General features: G+C 45.8%; 1 protein-coding gene across 7 annotated transcripts in view; it reads right to left on the reverse strand.

Annotated features, from left to right (window-relative positions):
- Positions 1-2,886: 2,886 nt before the first annotated feature.
- Positions 2,887-21,296, reverse strand: part of BAZ2A (bromodomain adjacent to zinc finger domain 2A) — a 66,326-nt gene continuing 47,916 nt past the window's right edge. For 5 of the 7 annotated variants that reach the window (XM_077923916.1, XM_077923914.1, XM_077923919.1 and 2 more), the window contains exons 15-29: positions 19,766-19,980; positions 18,991-19,065; positions 18,063-18,225; positions 17,328-17,387; positions 16,987-17,131; positions 15,142-15,722; positions 14,112-14,340; positions 13,465-13,620; positions 13,214-13,377; positions 11,912-12,195; positions 10,897-11,029; positions 10,380-10,526; positions 9,823-10,061; positions 9,079-9,222; positions 2,887-7,168 (exon numbers count right to left, since the gene is read on the reverse strand). In XM_077923916.1, the coding sequence (XP_077780042.1) occupies positions 7,000-7,168; positions 9,079-9,222; positions 9,823-10,061; positions 10,380-10,526; positions 10,897-11,029; positions 11,912-12,195; positions 13,214-13,377; positions 13,465-13,620; positions 14,112-14,340; positions 15,142-15,722; positions 16,987-17,131; positions 17,328-17,387; positions 18,063-18,225; positions 18,991-19,065; positions 19,766-19,980 (2,904 nt within the window). In that variant the 3' untranslated portion in view covers positions 2,887-6,999. The remainder of the gene's footprint in view (positions 7,169-9,078; positions 9,223-9,822; positions 10,062-10,379; positions 10,527-10,896; positions 11,030-11,911; positions 12,196-13,213; positions 13,378-13,464; positions 13,621-14,111; positions 14,341-15,141; positions 15,723-16,986; positions 17,132-17,327; positions 17,388-18,062; positions 18,226-18,990; positions 19,066-19,765; positions 19,981-21,296) is intronic. The other 2 variants (XM_028710345.2, XM_077923915.1) reach the window with 2 other exon arrangements.

The raw sequence follows: 21,296 nt of genomic DNA on the forward strand, positions 1-21,296 counted from the left end.
ATTCTGAGTGGCAAAAAAAGAAGTGAGGGTCAGTAACAAGTGTTTCCTCGAAATAATTTAGGATCGCACCAGAATAACATTTTATTTTTTAAAGAAAGGGTTTTCTTGATTGCAGAGCACTTGGTGTTCTTCAGCTTTGCCTTCCCGTTCTCTAGGAGGAAGCTCTGGCGGGGATTCCAGCTCTGCTTTGAGCTAACACAAGGCCCAATCCACCCCATACCTTGGGACAAAGTTCATAGCTTGTCGGCACTTTCCTCTGGAGCAATACGCCCTTGGTGGTTCAGATGGTTGCACTGATCCTTGCCCTGTAGCAAATGGCCTTTAAAGCAGATAGCAATAGGCACCCACTCTTAAGAAATACCCATCTCATTCTGGTTCATGTCTACAGCAGGCTACAGGCTAGTGTGTTTTTTAACACCCAAGTTCGTCATCATAACATTGGAACATAACAGCTAAATTGTTGCTTTAAAAACACCACCACCACATGCTTGCCATGGATGTAAACGAGTCTCCTGTAAACATGCATTTGGCACTCTTGAGCGATGCCTCTGCCCTGTTTCTGACTCAAGTCATTCAAAGCTCCCGGGAACTCTCCAAAGGCAACTCTTCTGTGCTTCCATTTGCCACAGACACAGCGAGAGTTCTTGGCCCGCCCGCAACCCACAGTCTCAGTTCATTTTACCGGCTAGTTTTATTTATATACTTAGGACTATTTGTACAAGTTTTTTTTAATTGAGAAGTTTCTATAGTTTTGTATCTTCCATGCTACAGCCAGGCCTGTTTCTCTCTCTCAACCCCTGTACACCTTTCCCTCTGTGGAGCTCTGACTGGTCTCATTTTGAACAAATTTTTGTTTTTAAATAAAAGGTGAAAAAAACCTGTGGCTTGACTGCTTCTTTGATAGTTACTTTTAGCTCGTCGTCATCATTAAGCAGTTTCAAGAAGATGCTGGTCATTCTCTCCCTATTAAAGCGATTTAAGACAAAATATGTTGTCATAATGATTTTCAAACTATGCTCCAGGAAACTCTTGAGGTTCTGTGGAAATTTCTTGGGGACAAGGTTAAGGATGGTGGACCAGTGTTGCTGGCAGACAACTTCACCAGCTCTACTGACCCTTTCACTAGTAGCAGGATTGCTACCAATGAAGAGTACCCAATAAATTCAACCAGTCTTTTCCCTGGGAGCGGCTATTTGCAATCATCAGATGTATTCTAGATATACTCTGAAATGTGTGGGGCATATTGGAAGGCCAGGTCTCCTGTGAACTGGCAATCTGCTCTAGAACACCTTGGCAATGTAGACAGCAAGATTCCCTGAAGTGGTGGAGCACTGAAAAGTCAAGAGTTTCAACACAATTGAACTATCCTATTATGCACAAGAGGTTCATGTTAAACAGTAGTAAAAAGGCTGCCCCCCCCCCCCTTGAAATGTATGCTTGCTGCGAAGGCTGTTTCCCCCCAACTTGGAACTGAGGACTAATCCACAATCTAAGAAATGGTTGTGTGTGAAGTTTTGGTTTACCTAGAAGCTGATGTCTGCATCCAGCACAATATTCTGTAGCCCAGCCAACTGTTAAAGGTCCTCATCTCAGCTTAAGATTGCAAAAAAAAGGGGGGGTGGAGCTACTTGAGAACTCAGGTGTTATTTTAAAGTGGGAGGTGCATACCAGGTCTTGCATTTGCAATATCTCCCTTGCAGTTGGTCTCTTACACAACTTCCACTTAGCTCTAATGAATAACTGATCTTTCTGCAAGCTACAAACAAAATTGCAATTGACTTTCCATACTGTGGTGGTTACTGAACTTTTTCTGTATGTTCATTTTACCATTTTCTATACACACTAATGGGAGTAGCAACTGCCTTACCATGGAGGTAAAGAGAGGCTCAGGCTATGGGACTTTGGGTGCCATTCAAACCCACAGAATTTAAGATTTCTGAAAACTACAATATCTCTGCAAGATGTTGCTGGGATAGTTCACTGCATCCCAGCCTCATCAAAATGTCACTGCCCTAAAACACCAAATTTCAAAAGCCTCCATGAAATGTAGCCTGCTATCATGATGGAAACATTTCTCTCCACCACAGCTGGAGAAGCCTGGCTGATCTTTTGGGTTTTTCCACCTCAGATGACAAATTAAAAGTAGATAAGGCTGGGCTGGATTCCCGTTGTAGAGACTGGGCCTTCCTCCATGTAGGATCCACACAGCTCTAATTTAAGCTATACGTACAGGGTCCCTTTACCTTTTACACCCAAGGTGGAGATGGCGTCCTCTTTAGAAATCACAGAATTCTAGAGTTGGAAGGGACCCTGATAATCATCCAGTCCAACCCCTGCAATGCATGCAGGAATATGCAGCTGTCCTATATGGGGATCGAACCTGCAACCTTGGCATTGTCAACATCATGCTCTAACCAACTGAGCTACCCAGGCGCACAAAACACAGCTGGCCTGTATAAACAACACCCAACTTGTAGACCAGGGGTACCAATGCCATGAAACATTCAGTGACCTCACCTGTACGGATCATGCAATTTGGAAGGAACTGGTCCACCAGGAACCTCCACTCGCCATCCTGCCTGAATTCTGCTGTATCACAATGAAATCATAGACTACAGACGCACCTGCCCAGTCTCTACTTCAACATTAAGAGTGTGTGTTGTTGTTTTTTTTAAAAAAAAAACAATGACGCATCTTCAAGCTTTCTGGCACCCATTGCAGAGGTCCACATCTTAACAGGGTACTGAGGCAGGTTGCCAAAAAGCAGGAGGGGGAACAAGTCCATGTCTAGAGTGGTTAATGTTCAGCTTGTAGCAGAGCAACGCCCCTCCCCTCCCGCCCCGAGAAAAAGACAACATTCTCAAGCACATTCTTCTCTATCAAACGTGGGTTGTTTTTTTGTTTATTCTTTGAAACTTGACAAGCACTCTAACATCTGTACTTGTGGAAACATCACAAGGAAACAAACAGGAATTCTAGATTTTTTTTTCTTCCTTTTAAACCTTATTAAAAATGAGGTTGGTCCTAAAAATATAGAAAGAAATCAATTTAAATTCACAAAAAACTGTACATTATCAAAAATTCACTAAAACAAACACATTTGGTTATTCATATAAAAAGTGTGATGCCCCTCTTCCTGCTGTTCAGAGCATCTCACAGGATGTTGGGTTGCTTGGTTCCTTTCTGATATCAAATCAAGATGAAGGGGGAAGAAAAAGCCAGTAGTTGGATGATAAGGCCAATTATTCTAGTTGCAATTCTCAAAATCCAGTTGGGGGGGGAAATGCATGTAACTTTCAAAAAACAACAAGGTATTTTATACACTGACTCCCCTAATGAAGATCAAGATTAGGACAAACCTGGATTCATTCTTTTAAGGTGTGAGGGTTTGAATCTAAAAATTTTAACATTTCCATAACAAAACAAAACAAAAGCCCAACAATTAACACTTCCAAACTCTCTAGAGCTTTCTCATAGCTGAGAAAAAAATCCCAACAGATCAGGGGGGGAAAACATTACTTTAAAAAAAAAAACCCACCAAAAAGAAGCTGTTACAGCACAAGTTTAGATAAAATATAAATATTTATGCATAATATAAAGTCAGTTTCAAATAGACTTCAAATCTACCTCTTTATTTTAAAAGCAAAAACAAAACAAAACAAAAATCCCAAAATTTAAAATAAAATAAAGTTTGAGGTTATTTGATAGAAAAAGGCTACGTTTTGTTGAAAACAACTGGGGGTGGGGAGTGAGGTTGGGGTAGAGGAAGCACAGTAAGGGAGGTTTCAGTCTCCAGGCTACATCACCTGTGGCTGCATTTTACTTACATCAGTGCTCTTGCAACTGGATTGGTCGACGCGGGGAGGGGGAAAACACAAACACACACACACACACACACCCCTCATTCAATTGTAGCACAGGTGGAAATGCGGGAGGAAAGCCATCTCCTGATGGGACCCTGCCAGCCGTTTATCTGCCCCTAAGTGATACCCGTAATTTACAATGGTTTGAGGAGCTAGGCTGGGTATGAAAAGCAGCTAGGGAGTTAAGGTTACAGGAGATGGCCTTCCTACCACTCCGATCCACCTGGGTGGTGGAAGAAAAGTGAAAGAAACAAGTCGTTTCCTCTTTTATCTCTCCTATATGCCTCCTATGCATCTGCACCACGGCCAAGAATACTGGACCAGCATCCTGAAACAGACTGGAGAAAAACCAACGGCAGCAACGCCCCTGTTCCAGGACAGAGGCAGCTGGGGTGGACTAGGATGTAAGCCTATGACTCCTGAATACAATAAGGGTCGGGTGAATCTGTTTCCCAGACAGCAGTCTCCTTAGAAACCATTGCTCAGCAACAGTGTGAGACTGGTGCTTTGGAACCAGGTTATTACTTCGAATACAGATTGCTAGTAGGCATCCGTGCACCATGAGGGGGATGACTGATGGAGAGTTGCTGAATTGCAAGAAACGAGATGACCAATTATGCTTGTTAACAACTGCCTTGTGGACTGTTTGGGGTATTTTTCTTTTTAAAAAGGCTAGAGACCTAAACATGTATTTTTAAAGACTTTGTTAAAACCGCATTCCCTCTTTGCACCAAGTGCGAGCGGCAAGGATCACCTGGCTTCAGCCACAAATATTTGAATCTGTCAAGCGCTTAGCACCAGAAACCCAAATACAGAAAGTATCACAACTGCTTATTCGCATCAGGCTCCTTCTCATGCTTTAATATAGGTGGGATAGCAAAGAATCCAACACCTGGACATTCATCTCCATGGAAGCTTGTGCAAGAGCTGTTCTCGGTGGACTGTGCGGGTTCTTAAATCATTCCCCAAAGCTGGAGCAATCCATTGCTTCAATGGAACAGGGCCTGGGGGTCGGACCCTCTACAGACCGCTCTATACCTGCTCAGGCAGCTTCAAAACAAATTCTGGTTTTGGTGGTTCTGGCACGGGAGTTAATGGTAGTTCATTGAAACAGGCTACTCTTGCCCACGTGGCAAAAATAACGATGAATGGAACCGCGATTATTTCTCCTCTGAAAACCATCAAAATCCAGTTGGAAAAGGGTTTAGAAAAAAGGCTAAAATGTTAAGAATGTTCACATGGGGTATGTATGAGTGGCGATCTAAGGTAAAATACTATATAGAAAATGTAGACAAAAGCTGAAAGGAAATACCTATGAATTCCAGATCTTTAGATTGAGGGCAGCTGTGGACATCCTGCAAGGCCATAGTTGGTGGAAGGATGAGCTTCGTCCTTTCATGCTTCTAGCATGTGCCCTCCACAGCGGCATGCACCTCAAGAAGACACACAAGTGACTCTACTCTCCCTTCACTTGCATGTAATGTCCAAAGCTGCCCTTCTAGATTGAATCTCAGTCAAGGTAACCAAAGGAGGCAGCACGATTTAGACCCCACAGGTTAAAAATATGGTCAGGAGACAGGAACCTAACATGGAGGAAGATGAAATGGTGGCAGTTTTCCCTCCCTTCTAATGGGCTTAATCCCACATCTTGTCTCAAGGAGGAAATACCTACGATAGTTTGGGAATGGTGTTCCGAGGCAGGAAACAACAATCCTACCAAACGTACAGATAGATTGCAGATCAAACTTTGTAGACAGTAGCCATCCCTGAGGAATAACGCTGGGGCAGAGTTGGGGGACGGGGGACAGGGTGGGGACAACACTCAATAAGGCCAGAATCCCATGACATGATCTTCTGAAGAGCTGGAAGGGGGCATCAGAAAATCCTTCCTCCCAAAACGCAGGTTACATCAACCCCACTCCTGCAAGCTCCTTTACTTTGGTCCCTTGAAGCCTAGTGATACAATCCAGCAATGTTACCCACAACTAAGAGGGGGAAATGAGCTGTATTCTTGCAGCTGAGACTTGGGCACCGCAATGGACTCATGAGCTGCCCCTGCTGAAGTGTTCCCTGTGGAATCAGGGGTGGGGAAGAGGCTAGCAGGAAGGTTCATCCAGCTAAACTGTGGTTTGCATGAGGGGGGATTATCTGGTTGATACTGTCTTCTTGGTACACACTCGTTCTGGATTATTCCCATTTTGTTCAACTCCCTTAGAAACTAAATCTGGAATAAACCAATATTGAGCAAGGGGGGGGGGTTGATGTAGATTAACCAAATATAGGAATGCAAGATCCCAATTTCATATGAAGAGCTCAAGCTATGACCACCCCTCTGGAAGCAGCCCATCTTAGTTGAACCAAGAGAATGTGGCTCACAGGGGTGAGACCCTTGAGATGGGAGTACATCTTGCATTCACATGGGCAGAAGTACCTCGACATCCTAACTCCTCCAGATGAACACCAGCTCTAAGCCATATACCCTTGGTTTCAGAAAGATCATTGGAAACTGGGGGAAGGAACCGTCCACGGCTACAGTGGTTGTTCAGCAGTGGTGGGGAGAAGAGGCGGGTTGAGACAGAGTTGGAAAGGGCAAAGGGGTGGGGTGGGGTGGGGGGTAGAAGCAGCATGTTTCAGTGTCATCAAGGTTGTCATTCCCAGAGGCAGGAGTGATCTGCTTTATACATTTTCAACGCGACTCTAAAAAGGAGAAAAACTTAACGTTCACGTTACTGGCCATTAATGCATGGTACTGACACTGCACAGAAAAAAGTGTTCTTACACATTCACTAAGAACTATTGCTATTATTAAATAGCCCCAGCTAAGCTGGGGTTGTGGGTGGTTGTTTCTCCATTTGAAAAAAAGGAAACTTTTTTTTTCTTTTTTGGCTTACACAGTTCAGAGAGTTTGTGTTGTTTAGAGCGAAGAAGTGAGGGGGGGGGGGCTTCTGAGGATCCAGGCGGCGAGTGAAGCCGCCCCATCGTTAAATGCCAATCCAAGTCCAATCATTGTGAGAGGGGGAAACGTTAATCAGCAGGTAGCAAGATGGAGCTCCAGAAGAGACAGTGTGCAGCACAGGGTTTTGAAATGGGAGGGCTTCGCCTTTGGCTCCTCTCATCTCTCCCCATTCTGCCGGCTTCATGGGTTTGTCTCCTGTTTTCCCTGATAAAACTCCTCCCACCGGCTCTCAAAAAACTGGCGCATGGTCAGCCCTGCCTTGCCCACCTCGGACTCATCCTCATTAAAGGTCCGGCAGTTGTCGAACACCAGGGCAGCATCAGCAGCAAACTCCTCACAACTTGTGTACCTGCGGAGGACAAAGAGAGCAGCAGTCAGCTTCCTGGAAGCAGCTAAGTCCAGCACTCAGACAGAAACTGCAGGCGCCCTGCAACACCACAATCCCATCCCTTGGTGGTGAGGGCAGTCTCAATGCACACTGCTTTAGCCAGCTCTTAATTACTGTGAATCAACCCTCCTCTCAAGCTCTCCCCTCCCCTTCCTTCATTTCTTCCCAGTGGCTAGAATGCAGGGGCAGATTATCATCATGTTATTACATTTATACTACAACTTTCCTCCAAGTAGTGCACCTTTTCCCTGTTCTACCTCCACAACAACCCCTGTAAGGTAGGGTCTAGTCTTAAGTCACCTAGTGAGCTTCATAACTTAGTGGGGATCGTGTTTTTTGAATAAGCACTCAATAGTTCAGTTGATTAGAATGTAGTGCTGATAACGCCAAGGTTGCAGGTTCAATCCTTGTATGGGACAGCTGCATATTCCTGCATGCATTGCAGGGGATTGGACTAGATGATCCTTAAGGGTCCTTTCCAACTGTACAATTCTATGATTTGACACCTGATCTCCCAGGCTCCAGTCCAACGCTACATTGCACCAGCTTCTTTTTCAACAGCAGTAAGCTATGGCGTAATTTGGATTTGGGACCTGTCAACTGTAGGAATGACTACAGGACAGCAGTAAGGCATGTATACATTTGGGACAATTCCACCAGTCTCTCCCTTGCTTGGGCTACCACCATTTGCAGGTGTCATTAGGAAAGGGAGGAGGCTGCTGAGCTTGAGCAGCTAGCGGCAGGCTAATTTACAGGAAGGTTTCTCAAGTCTGAGACCTTAATTTACACTGTAAGAAACAGAAAGGAAAGATCTTGTGGCATCTTAAGAACTAACACAAATTTATTTGTGGTGTAAGCTTTCATGAGCAAGAGTCCAGTTCATCAGATGTAGGTGCTTTCCAAGTTGGCAAGTATATACACATGGGTGTGGAAGGGGGGCAAATAAAGCTGTGACATCAGAGGGAAATAAATTTCTAAATGTACAGACTGTGACAATTCTGATGAAACTTAAATGTAGTCCGATCTTGCATATACAGTGGTGCCTCGGGTTAAGAACTTAATTAATTCTGGAGGTCTATCTTAAGCAGAAACTGTTCTCAACCTGAGACACCACTTTAGCTAATGGGGCCTCCCGCTGCCGCCAGAACACGATTTTTGTTCTCATCCTGAAGCAAAGTTCCTAACCTCAAGTACTATTTCTCGGTTAGCGGAGTCTGTAACCTGAAGCGTCTGTATCCCGAGGTACCACTGTATATTCCTGCCAATGTGGGGCAATGTTCCATACATCCAGACTCTGGTCCACAAAATCTCATGCATTAATAAAGGGGTTAGTTTTCAAGATGCTACAACACTCTTGGATGGTTTTTCTGAAGCAGACAGATACAGCTACTACCCCTCAAGATTTTTATTTTTTTTAAATCTCTTCCAATATCGTGCCCAGGTGGTGGATAAAACACTGTGCCTTTTTTCTAAAAAGCCTTAACTCAAATTTTGCGTGACTGCAAAGGACGCCAGCTTTGCGATCACTACCTCTCTGCCATTCCTACATCACAACGCTTGACCTCCCCAAGGCAGGCCTCATCACACACTCCTTTCCCTGCGCAGCATCACCTTTCCCTCAGTAAGCCCTCTGGAGACCTCAAGTTTAGTAACTGCAAAAGAAGCCAGGCCCAAGGGCTGTGGAATACTGCATGGGACCACCATAAGGCGTGTGCTATCTCCACCTGCACAAAACTACCCCATTTGTAGCACACAAAACCCTCCAACCAGGACCAACCCCCACAATTAGAAAGGGGTTGTGTGAGCGCCATTTGGATTTGCAAATGCCTTGAGCTGGCCCCGCCACCAGCATGCTCCCTCTCTGGACTCACCCGCCGCGCAGCAGCCGTGCCCTCATGGTGGCGAAGTCCATAGGGTTTTTGATGATTTTCCGATAGCCAGGCACTAGCCGGGGGTTAACTGGTTCCAAGAAAGGCCAGGCAGCTTCATGTGATTCCATCTCCATCAGGATGATCCTGACAAAAAGGGGCCAATGTAAGAGTCAGGGCTAAAGAAACTGGAGAGCTTATTGGTCAAGCTGAGAAGGCCTCCCAAGGAGCAAGAGGAGCCCTAGAGGGGATTTACTGACACTCTAACCAAATTATTTGGATCATTCATGCACCGCCTACTAACCAAAGAGGTTCTTGCGGCAGCTTACTAATGCAACTAAATAGGCAAGGGTTGCTATAGTGGGAAAACATATACACAAGTTTTCCCCTCCGCTGCCTCTCTGCTTCTGAATCTCTGAGCCACAGCACATCTGAGAGGAAACAGCTGCTGCAGAAGCCCAATGTAAGTCCCTCACAGAGTGGGGCTGCTTCACCCCATGTCCACTGTGGATGTCTCTCTGCGTGGCAGATGCAAAAAGCCCAGGGAAAGCAAATGGGATTTACAAGCCTTCCACAGCCCTCAGATGTTCCAGGTGCCGCTCTGCTTCTGAATCTCTGGGCCACGGCAAGTCTTAGAGCAAATGGTCCTTTCTCTTCTCCATTCAAACCTAACTGAAAGCTTATCCCTATGGCATATTCTGCTCCACACCCATCTCCCCTAGACACCAACTCCGAGGTGACACCTACTCGCAGAAGGTGAGGTCGGCACTCTGGCCTCGTGTAGACACTCTTCTTCGCTTGGAAGGAGACAGGCCTTCACCCGAGTATCGGGGCGGTACGTTGGCCAGGTTACTGCGCTGCTGGTTTGCTGCTGACCGAGATCGGGGCCTGAGCTCCTCCTTTCCAAAAAAAGCCCCAGAACTTCCACCTTTTCTTTTCTTGCCGCGTCGTGGAGAGCCATAGTCATCCTGGTATTCTCTTTGCATCTGTACCATAGAGAAATTGGAGGGGCGACAGGGATGTATGTGTGAGAGAGAGGGAAGTAAAGAACCATAAACTGGTGAATTTAGGAATCCCACTTCAGGGAAGGGTTTCCCAAAGGCAGCACAAAAGGCCTAGAGCTATCTGCTAGGGATACTGCGCGGTCCCACACTGTTGCGCCCCCACACACTCCAACATTCAACACTCCCTCCCTTGGAATGCATCTCAGTACAAATTGTGGAGCAAAGGAAGCCCTGCCAATCAAGGAGGAAATATCAAAGAGTTTGGGATGGGACAGATTCTAGCCCACATGGAGCCAGCACCTGAGCGATGCAGAGGGAGCAGAACCAGTCACCGGCCGGCACCTCGGTCATCTTGGGCCGGTGGCAGTAGAGGTGGCAGCCACGATCGCAGCTATCGCATAGCAGCAGGTTCTCATCATCATCCCCTTTCCGGCACACTAGGCAAGTCTGAAGGGCAGGGAGAACAAGGAGGGGTGAGGACCAGCACCACATTCAGAGGTCCAAGGCCAAAGTTGAGCTCCGAGAGCTCTCCCTTTTCCCTTGTCCCCAAATTGAGCTCCTTCCCAGCTAGATTCATCCAAGCCACGGCTCTGCTCTAGCCAACCCCTTTGGAACAGAGAGATCTTTCTGCAGATCCCACAGCTGCTTCATCTCCTCCTAGTACAGGCTTCAGCACACATGTGCCTCTAAAGGCCACACAAGGAGGATCAACTCTCTTCTCTGCACCAGGGATTTCACAAGTTACCTATGTTCACTTTGATTTCTTCATTTAGGCTTCCTTCTATTTCCTACCCCCAACCCAGTGCTCGTTCCTCACCGCTCTGACAACGGACTTCTCCCAGGCAACAGAACGCTCCAGCTGGTAGATGCACAGAGAAACTTGGGCTGCACTATGGCATCTCTCCAAGGTCTGGCGCCACGTTCGCATCCGCGGTGTGATCTCGTATGAACTGCAGAAGAAAAAAAAATAGCAATCCATTAAGATGGGGGAAAGTCAATCCTGCCCAGCAAAGGAAATTCTTCACTTGGAGTCTCTTGGGGCCATTCCAAATGGAAACATACTGTGAGAGATGGCAGGCCTTTGGCGCATCATCTGAAGCTCCAGGATGGAATCGTCAGGGGAATCTATAACTTCTGGCTCAGAGTCTTACTGCTCTAAACCACCTACATCCCTGTTATATTTAGTTCTCATTAACGTCCATCGTCGCCTAGCTCATAAGCATGCTAGGTAAACATTAGAAATCTGGTGAACTTTGACATTTATTGTTGAGCCTCAAAGACTTAAGTAGGCCCAAAAGGAAATCTAACAGTAGCCTTAAGTTCAAATCATTCTCATTTCCAGCATATGCAGCAAAAAGGATATTTATCATACCTCAGGCCTGATTCTTGCCAATAAGATTTCTGACATTTCCTGCTGGGCCTTGTAAAACCATGAGACTTACTGGTAAATGTCAACATTCACCAGATTTCTCACTTTTGCTGCAATGCATACATTTACCACTTTCTATTGCCTAAAGAGCCTCATGTCAAAACAACCAACAGCAGCAGCTTTTTTCCTTTCATCTTAATATCTTCTCAATGCAATCAGACCTGGAATTTATCAGGACTCCTGCCCCAACAAAGTCCATATTCTCCCATTTCCACAAGAGGCTTTTTAAATGTTAGTTCCTGTGGGTTTTTACTATTTTACTTTAATGTAAACTGATTTAGGAGTCCCTGGGTTAAAAGGAAAGGTATAAAAAAAGCTTTTTATAAATAGTGAGACGACCCTGATTCTCAGAGTTAGGAGTAAGGCCCTGGCAATTCAGTCAACAGTAAAAGAATACACCTACATTTCTGTGGTACCCAGCTCAAGGTTACTGGGGTTACTCAGCAAAGCTTTTTCTACTACCACCTCGTGGGGAGGCCAGAGGGGCTCTCTGAGGTATCTCCGCTCCAAGTTTTGCTCTAGCTCTGTCAGGCGAAGCACAGCTAGGTCTAAAGGGTTGGTGGTTTCACGCTTCATAGCTGGTCCTTCACGCCGGTTTTTTATGGTGATGTCTTCTAGAAGCTCCAGCTGATGCTCACAGTACTGCAAGTCGTTCCGAACAGAATCAGGTTCTGGACTTGTCCAGCCCTGGGGGCGAGGTGGAAACACAACAAAGCAAAAACGTGAGATCAGGGCATGGCAGGAAGAAGAGGTGGGCATGACACACTCTGGGAACCCCAGATGCATTTGAAAATCTTCTTTCCATGTACCAACCGAAACCAGTTCCTGTAGGTACAGTGGTGCCCCGCAAGACGAATGCCTCGCAAGACGAAAAACCCGCTAGACGAAAGGGTTTTCCGTTTTTGAGTTGCTTCGCAAGACGAATTTCCCTATGGGCTTGCTTCGCAAGACGAAAATGTCTTGCGAGTCTCGCCATTTTTTTCTCGCTCCTCCCCCCCTTTTTCTAAGCCGCTAAGCCGCTAATAGCCTTTTAGCAGCTAAGCCGCTAAGCCTTTAATAGCCACTAAGCCGCTAAACCGCTAATAGCGCTAATCCGCTTAGCCGCTAATGGGGTTGCTTTGCAAGACGAAAAAACCGCTAGACGAAGAGAATCGCAGAACGGATTAATTTCGTCTTGCGAGGCACCACTGTACACAGTTTTCAAGGTTGTGCTACTCCCGTTGCCAATGAAAAATATTTGCGCCAAATAATGATGGTGCCTCTGGCACAGATGTGCAAAGGAGTCCCCATGTACCAGAACACTCACAGTCTTAAGATAACCCATCAAAACGAGGAAGCCTGAATCATCATATGTACATGGACCTCTAAAGGTGCCACAACAAAAAAAGAGAAGTCTTTGCTCTCAAATTGATTAGCTTTCTGCAGGGCAGTGTAGCTGCAAAGGTGCCAGCTGGGGAGTAATGCCCACATGCAAGAATGGAAATGCCAAGGCAGGATTTTAAGGTGACCTGGGTCATTTCTCTCCTCAGTTTTCCAACTCCAGAAACAAGGAAAGATCTCAGTGTATGTTTTGAATTGTTACGGCAGATCTAGAGATTACCAAGGGCACCCCCCAAGGTGATCTGTGCAACGTGAGGCTCTCCCCCACCTACAATAATAAGAGTTATCAGGAGGGACTCAGCCTACCCTTGATCTTGGTACCTACTCGGATCTGCAGATCAGCCATGAGTACCCGCTGCTCCAGCTCCTCCACCCACTGCAGAACAGACAGGTCTGCCTCAAAGGCCCGCTCAGCCATCGACCACCGGGCCAAGGTTTCCTGAGAGACAGGGTGGGAGGAATCCTCAGGATGGGTCTGGAAGATGGGATCTAGGTGAGAAGGCCAGAAAAGTCCATTAGAGAAGTTAGGGATGTGGCTCCCTGCCTCACTCCAGCCATACGATGAGAAGTTCTTACCATTGGCAGCTCGGGCACACACCTCCCGTAGGTACTCCTTGTGCTTGATAAGGTGCTTGTGCAGGGCTTTCTCGCGGATCCCTCGTGGGTGCAGTACCTGCACCACGGCTTCCAGCTCTTCTGGATCCTGCAGCCACCACCAGCCACTCTGCATCTCTGCAAGGAAGAGAAGAATGGGGAGGGAGAGGTGAAGCAGCTCAGAGTCTGGGGCCACTGAATAAGCCACCGTTTCTGCACAGCATGCCTCTTAGCTCCCAAATGATGCACTCTGGGTCTTGTGTCAGGTCAGCGTGCACACGAGGAACTGCACACAAGCAGCTTTCAAGGTTCAGGAAGCCTTTAAGTAATGTGGAAGACAACCATGTCTAGTGCAGTACTTGAGGGGCTTGTCCTTAAGAACAGAATTTTTAGTCCTCATGGGGAAAACGTGAAACTGCATTGGCAGTTTCTACAAGGTCTTACAGACACTGTGGGGTGATGCTTCCAGGGGTTAGGAGATGCCTATGGTCACTCAGGGCGGAGTCTTACAAATGGCAAACAATTTCATCTTCCCTCTCAATCCTTTTCCAACCCATGGTATCAATAACTTCAGGGTACGCACATAGTACAAATTATACAGAAGAAAAGGAGATGCAGGTTTCCCTCACCTGGAGGTATAGGCTGTGCTGTCAACTGTGTCAAATATTTCTGCTCAATTTGCTTGAAGAGTTTTGTAGGGGGGCGCCCCCGTCGTCTCGGCTGCCCTAGAGGTTCCTGGCCTTTAACGGGGACGTCCTTGGCTCTTGAGGAGCAAGTACTGTGAATCCTGGAGCTGGAATGGAGAGGGGTGGAGGCCAGCTGTGGCAATGCTGGGCTGGCGGTGGAAAGGCCATTCAGCTGTGGAGAGGGAAAGATCAGGATGCATCAGACAAGGCATGAGCTCTAACAGGGCTTTAAAGTCAATCTTCTAGTGGAGTTGCCATCTGCTCAAGGAGCTGCCTGGCTGTTTTTTCAATCATGCCAACACTTACAGGTTACTATGTGGGCTTGAAAAAAATCAGCTGCTACCTTATCTGAAGTCATTTGTTGTCTTATTGCTAGCTATTATATACGAGTGGAAGGCACCAGGGAATGGTGTGTATTAGCAGGGAAAGAGGATAACTAGATAGACGACAATGAGATCAAGAAAGGATGTTATAGTTTATCTATACCAAGTTGTGTCCCAAGGCAGGACAATCTTATAACCTAAAGCCACTTCCACTTTTGCCTTGAAAGCTTCGCAGGAAGAGATCTACCCACTCAACGAGAAAGCTCATTCTAAATGACTTTTCACGGTTAGGAAATCCTTCCTGATGACAACTCTAAATCTACCTCTTGAATTCTAATCTATTACTTTTTGTCCGATTCTCTATGAACAGTAGTTTCCAGACCGCTTCCTGTCTGATAGTTCCTACCTTGAACAGATAAGAAATGCAGAGCAATTCAGAAATAGCATTACCACCACCAACCCCATGCTCTAGTTGTTACATGGAAACTGACCACTCACAGGGAACTGTCCCCAGGATTCAGGTAAAGGCCCTGCATTCAATTCCTTGTATTAATGCAGGCACCATGTCCTTTGCTCCTCCACTGACCCAGGCAAGATCAGAATTGGAGCTTGCATTTCCTGGTAATGAAAGGTCTCTAGATGACACTCACCTGCCGGGTCGAGGCCTTTGACTGGTCCCTGGTCGGGGGCTTGCAGGTATGGGGGGCAGCTTTTATAGAGGGTTGTTCAACGGAGGTAGTAATTGGAGAGTCATTACAGGGTGCCCGGGGCAGCAGATTGAACCAGGCAACCTGTGTTTCTGTGGCACTTTCATCCTCTGCGGCAGAGTCTGGCAGCTCATCTGGGGGTAAGGGGTCCCCTTTGCCAGGGCTGCTGTCTGGGGTAAGCACAGAGCTGTTGAGCAGCGAGGATGCCTGCTGTGTCTGGCTGAGCCAGGACAGGAAGGCCGACTGGCTGAGATCATGCTGGGATTGGCCCATGGGCACACAATCCTCCAAAAATCCATTGACAGACATGGGGGCGGGCTCTGGCAACTTGGGCTCCGACGACTCAGGCAGCAGCATATTGTCCCTCCACGGCCGGCTCCATGACCAAGAAGTTGTGCCATTTACGTAATCAGTAACCGGTGGAGTCTCAGTGGTCTCTTGTTTGATGGGCAATGCCTCAGGTTCTTCCTCCTTCAGGGCCTCTTCCTTCTCTGGCATGTTCTTGGGTGTCTCAGGGGAAGCTGCAACAAAAATGATATCTCCCTAAGTTTCGCCACAAGATGGTGCTAAAAACTTATCTCAAAAATACAAAGTCAGGGGTGGGTGCGGGGAGAACCTGTGGCCCTCCAGATGATCTTCCATCAGCTCCAAGCAGCATGGCTGATGGTTAGAGATGATGGGAGTTGGGAGGGTCCAATGTCACCTAAAAGGCCACCGCTTCCTCATCTCTGTATGGAGTGAAGGAGGCAAGCACAGGTACAGCAGATCTTTTTTCTTTTGGAAAGTATCTTCCCTGCCTCCACCCCCTGACTGCAAGGTAAACACTGATTCAAATCACTTGTGGATGTGTGTGCAGCTTTCTTAAGCGAGTAGAACAATGAGAGAAAAAGCCACTAGCGTACAAAAGATCAAGCATCAGCTTTTCAACAAAGGAGTCATTGGCCAAATGTTATATACAGCTGAAGTCTAAAGTGTGATTTGGTTCGCAGATATAATGCCCTATTAAATTACTCCACCCATCCATATATCTCACATGCTGCCTCTGCACCCTCAGCAAACTTCAGTCAAATTGGCATTTCAATTTAAAAAGTGAAATGTGGCCCACAGATTTGAAAACACACACACACACAACCCTCCTGGCTCCACTTCCCACTTCTACTCTGGTCTTCTTGCCCCAAATTCCGAGCTGTCCCACGGCTCTTTCTAATTAGCCCATTAATTCTGATCTATTTTGCCAGCTGCAACAATCCTTGTGGCCCCAATTTCTGAGGAGGGAGCCACCCCACAAAAACAAGGAACACCACAAGAAACATGTGTTCTTCCTTGTCAGACCAGGATCTACAGTGCCATCTCTTGCTTTATAATAAAAAAGCAAACCGATAAATAAAAATAAAATAAAATAACTATTAGGGCAAGGCACATATTAACAAAAACCACAATTTGTACGATAAAACAGGAACTATAAAATCGCAAATCAATAAACTGTAAAATAAACTAATAGGCAGACCCCAACTCAGTAATGCCACCAGTACATTCCAAATGCCTGCATGAAGAGTCAGGTTGTTATTGAGCACTGAAAAGAAGCCGCCATTGGTGCCTCCTGGGCCTCTGGGGGAAGGGAGAGAATTCCAAGACTCTCTCCAACATCCCCACATAATGTATAGCTCCCAAGGAGCCCCTCCATGCAGGATAACTTAAATGTTCAGTCAGGACAATATAGGAATAGGAGTTCCTCAACTATCATGGTCCCAAGTGGTTTAGGCTTTGTACGCCCTAGGCTCCACATACCTGCTGAAACCTCACAGCCTTCTACGAAGACCCCACCTAGGTGAGGCAGCACCCAATACCGACGTCGATATCGATCCTGCCCCAGGGATGAAGCCCGTAGCAGCTGTGAAGCATGGAGCAACTTCTTGCGGAAGAACATCTGGCGCTGCAGCAAGGAGGAGACCAGTAAGAGCACCGAGTGTTATAAAGTGTCCGTGCAAAGCTCTGGTTACCACAGCAAAGAGTAACACACCTCCCAGATTATTCTATTGACAATCCCCAATATACCCTTTTAAGTCTAGCTGCTACTACAGCTCCTTCCATTCCGTACTTGCTTATCTTTTTCAAATACAAGTATTTACCTTGGAAAGCTTTTCAATTTGTCTCTCCAGCTCAGGCACACTGGAAACCGGAGTGTCATGCTGGGAAAGAAAGAAGATAACTTAGAGCCAAACCCTCATGTTTCCCAGCAAATCTAGACTGAATTGCTATGCTTTGGATACATTAAAAAAGATCTAGAAAGAAGAAAGTGGGAAGTGATGAGCGGAGGGGAGGATCCAGCTGCTGCAACTTATGAAGTTGCAAAATCCACTAAGAGACGGGGGAGGGGGGTGTCCCTCTTATTCTACAGGAGGCAACGCAGAGAATATAGACTCACTTCCTAAGACTCTTGCATCTTGCTAAAAAAGCTGGTCGTTTTGACAAGCTTAGATCTGCCTCAACGTCCATGGCCAAACATGATTTTTACCAAGGGTCACACTACTTTGAAGTTACTAGAAAGCAGAGGTAATTTAAATCTGTTCTAAAATATTAACTTTTATATGTTTTCAAGGATGGTTGTGAATTTCTCTTGATTTTATTGTTTTATCCTTTTGCGAACCGCTTTGAGGGGTTTTTTTTTACAATCAAGCGGTATATAAATTTTATGAAATAAAATAAAATTAGTTGGTCCTATAGAGGTTATTGCTCAAACTGTCCTGCATCTCATGCCACATGACCAACACTGCTCCCTCCAGACCTGCACTTTGCTATTAGAACAGATATTCAGGGACACTGCATACGCCCTTCTCAGTTTACTCGCTCACCCCTTCACCTACCTCATTGTCTTTCCGTGTCCTGCATGCTCTGCTTCTCTCCTCCTCCATTTCCATGTCCTCGTTCTCTTCATTGATGCGTGAGCTCCGCCGCCACCGCCCTTCCTCCAAGCCTGTGATTTCTGACTCGGGGCGTCCTGTCTTCTTGGCTAGAGCAATCTTTAACCTACAGTGCAACAACAAGGCACCAGTAAGGGAGAGAAAAGGGACACGATACATTACAGCAAGGGACTCTGGGATTGAGACTCAGGGCAAGTGTTATCCAGCTACTGAGCCTGCATGAGCTGATGCACAACTTCTAGCCATCTGGAATTATTTCCTTAGGTGACCCAAATAGCAAAGGGAGGAAAACCAGAAGGGAAATCCTCTGATAAATCCAAGAAGGTGGAAAATAAAACAATCAGTAATCACTCTGGCTCCTATAGTCACAGTAAGATTCCACACCACCAGAGGCTACTTGACTTAAATACATACAGTGGTACCTCGCAAGACGAATGCCTCACAAGACAAAAAACTTGCTAGACGAAAGGGTTTTTTGTTTTTTGAGCTGCTTCGCAAGACGATTTTCCCTATGGACTTGCTTCTCAAGACGGAAACGTCTTGCAAGTTTGTTTCCTTTTTCTTAACACCGTTAATACAGTTGCGACTTGACTTCGAGGAGCAACTCATAGAACGCGGTGTGGTAGCCTTTTTTGAGGTTATTAAAGACTTTGGTGATTTTTGAAGCTTTTCCAAAACTTTCCCGACACCGTGCTTCGCAAGACGAAAAAAATCGCAAGACGACAAAACTCGCGGAACGAATTAATTTCGTCTTGCAAGGCACCACTGTATAAGAGTGAAATGATCTCAGCCCTCTTCATCGAAGTGCCCCTCCTACACCCACTGAGCTTTCTGGTTACACTGGGTCAAAACTAAATCCTGGAATATGTACCTGCGCAGCTTTCCTTCAATGATCCATTTATTTCTCCTGTGGTTAGACATGTTCTCTAGGGTCTTGTCAATTTCACTGCAAGAGTTAAAAAAAATTTAGAAAGAGAAGTAGAGTGGGGTAGAGTGTATATGACAGGAAGAGTTCAACTGCAGAGAATTGGAAAATATTCCCTTTTTATCAATATATGCACAATGCTCATTCAAGATCCATTACCCAGCCCATTACACATACACAGTCCTGTCTACAGGAGAATCTGCCAGCGGAAGAGTAAGGTAGCCACTCATTTCTTTGCAGACATGCAAAGCTTATGTAGGGAAATTTGGACGTCCAAGACTATTGCAATCTGTTGTTCCCAGTGGTATCTTCCCAGAAAACAATTTGTTCTCTGTTCAGCACGTTTTCTACACAAAGCCCAGGTGCAATCTGGGTGGCCACATGCTAGAGTGCACAAAACCATTTATCTATTTATTTAACAGCATTTTTACACCAATGTTCGGTCAAAAAATGCTCCCAGTGCAGCTTGCATAAAATCAACAATGAGCAAGGTAGTCCCTGCCTACAGCCTTGGAACCTTACTGTGGTCACTAAACATCTAAGATATGCTGAACCATCTAGCTCCTCTGCTTGCTTTCCTCTCTCAGCTCAATACAGTAAGATAGCATCATGGGGGAGGATGCCTCCCCATCCATATCTACGTATTATGAGCTCAGACTGTCACATACATATGGCCATGAGAGACACAACTCAGCAACTTGCCTGACCTATCGCCACTTACTTGATGATAAGGGCACTGCTGTTAAGTTCATTGACGAGGAAGGCCAGCACAGCAGCCTTTTTGTCAGGGGCTAGTGCCTGGAAGGGTTTAGTGCGCAAGCAGTCACATAGGTTCTCATCTGCCCCATAGGCTATGAGGAAGCAGCGAAGGATCTCAGACACAGTGTCACGGTTCAGGCTTATCTCAGAGAGTTTCTCGCCCAGGATCTTCAGCGACTGGCAGGAGAAAGGAGAGGACAATAATCAAGATGTGTCTGCCATGCCAACAGGAGCATCCTGCACAGCACTCAAGACTCTTTCAGAAAACTAGTACCACCAAGCTTGTAGGAGAAAACTACTACCACCAAGCCAAACCTCACTAGGGAGTGGTCTGTTCATGACAATGGGGTGATAATTAGCCTCCTCCCCCACCTTAATGTCAACTCTAAACTGTTTTGTTTTTTTAAATAATAGAACAAGAGTATGGCTGGCAATATGTGTTGGGTCCATAATGTATTGAGACTGCCCCACGGTTAGAACAATGGTTCTAAGCGAAACAGGCAAATGTGCTAATACGTCCAATTTGCAGGTTTTAGACTGCACACAATTTATCTTTTCTTGGCGCAGAATTTTGATTAAGCTGCCTCCCTCGACCCTTTAAAGTACAAGTTTACTTAGGGCTAGACAGAACTGATGGCAATAAGTAGAACAGATGCAAATAGATCACTGGGGAGGAAAAGAGCTATGAAGAGCCACAAAATCTCACACCATGGTCAATGAAGCCCCCCTCCAAGCTCCCTCTCATAAAAGTATTTAGCAGATAATTCCATGCAACTTTTAAGTTCTCCCTGAAACCTTGAATGCTAGAAGCATTCTTTTTTTTAAATAAAATAAAATGAAAAATTCTATTCTCAGGAACCTGCACTGCAAGCCATAGTCTGCCACTAGCAGCAGGCTTGCAGCTATAGCAAGCCAGGATCCCTGACAATGATGCTTCTTCCTGTCCTCCACAGACAGCAATCTAGTCTACATCCTACTCACAAAGTAGATACAGGAAAAAACCACAATAGTCAGGCCTGCATGTATACCACAATTCTACAGGAGAACAGGAAACTTGCATAATGTGGTATTGGGTGCAGCTTCCTGAAACGCTCAGCTTTCATTTCAATTAAAAATATACAACATTTTTCTAGCTTTCTGAGCTTTTCGTTTGCATAAAAGTGTGTAGGCAATGCCTACTAACATCTCAGAAGAAAGAGGGCTTGTTGAAACAGATTCTCAGTGTTTGGGGCAGAGTTTCAGTGCTTTGCACAGTTTGCTGCCCTTCCTCATAGTGAACTCGGAATATGCAAAAATAAGAGAAATTGTGGAAATGTATTCAATTTTCCTAGGTGCAAAATTGGGGTTGTCTAAACACTCTCTCTCTCTCTCTCTCTCTCTCACACACACACACACACACACACACACAGTTAACACACAGCTCTGATTATACCATTTAGAATATTCGGCAAGCACCAGACTACAAACCCATTCCCTTTTCGCACCAGTACTTC

Source organism: Podarcis muralis, chromosome 2, assembly GCF_964188315.1.
Source record: "Podarcis muralis chromosome 2, rPodMur119.hap1.1, whole genome shotgun sequence".
Taxonomy (NCBI): domain Eukaryota; kingdom Metazoa; phylum Chordata; class Lepidosauria; order Squamata; family Lacertidae; genus Podarcis; species Podarcis muralis.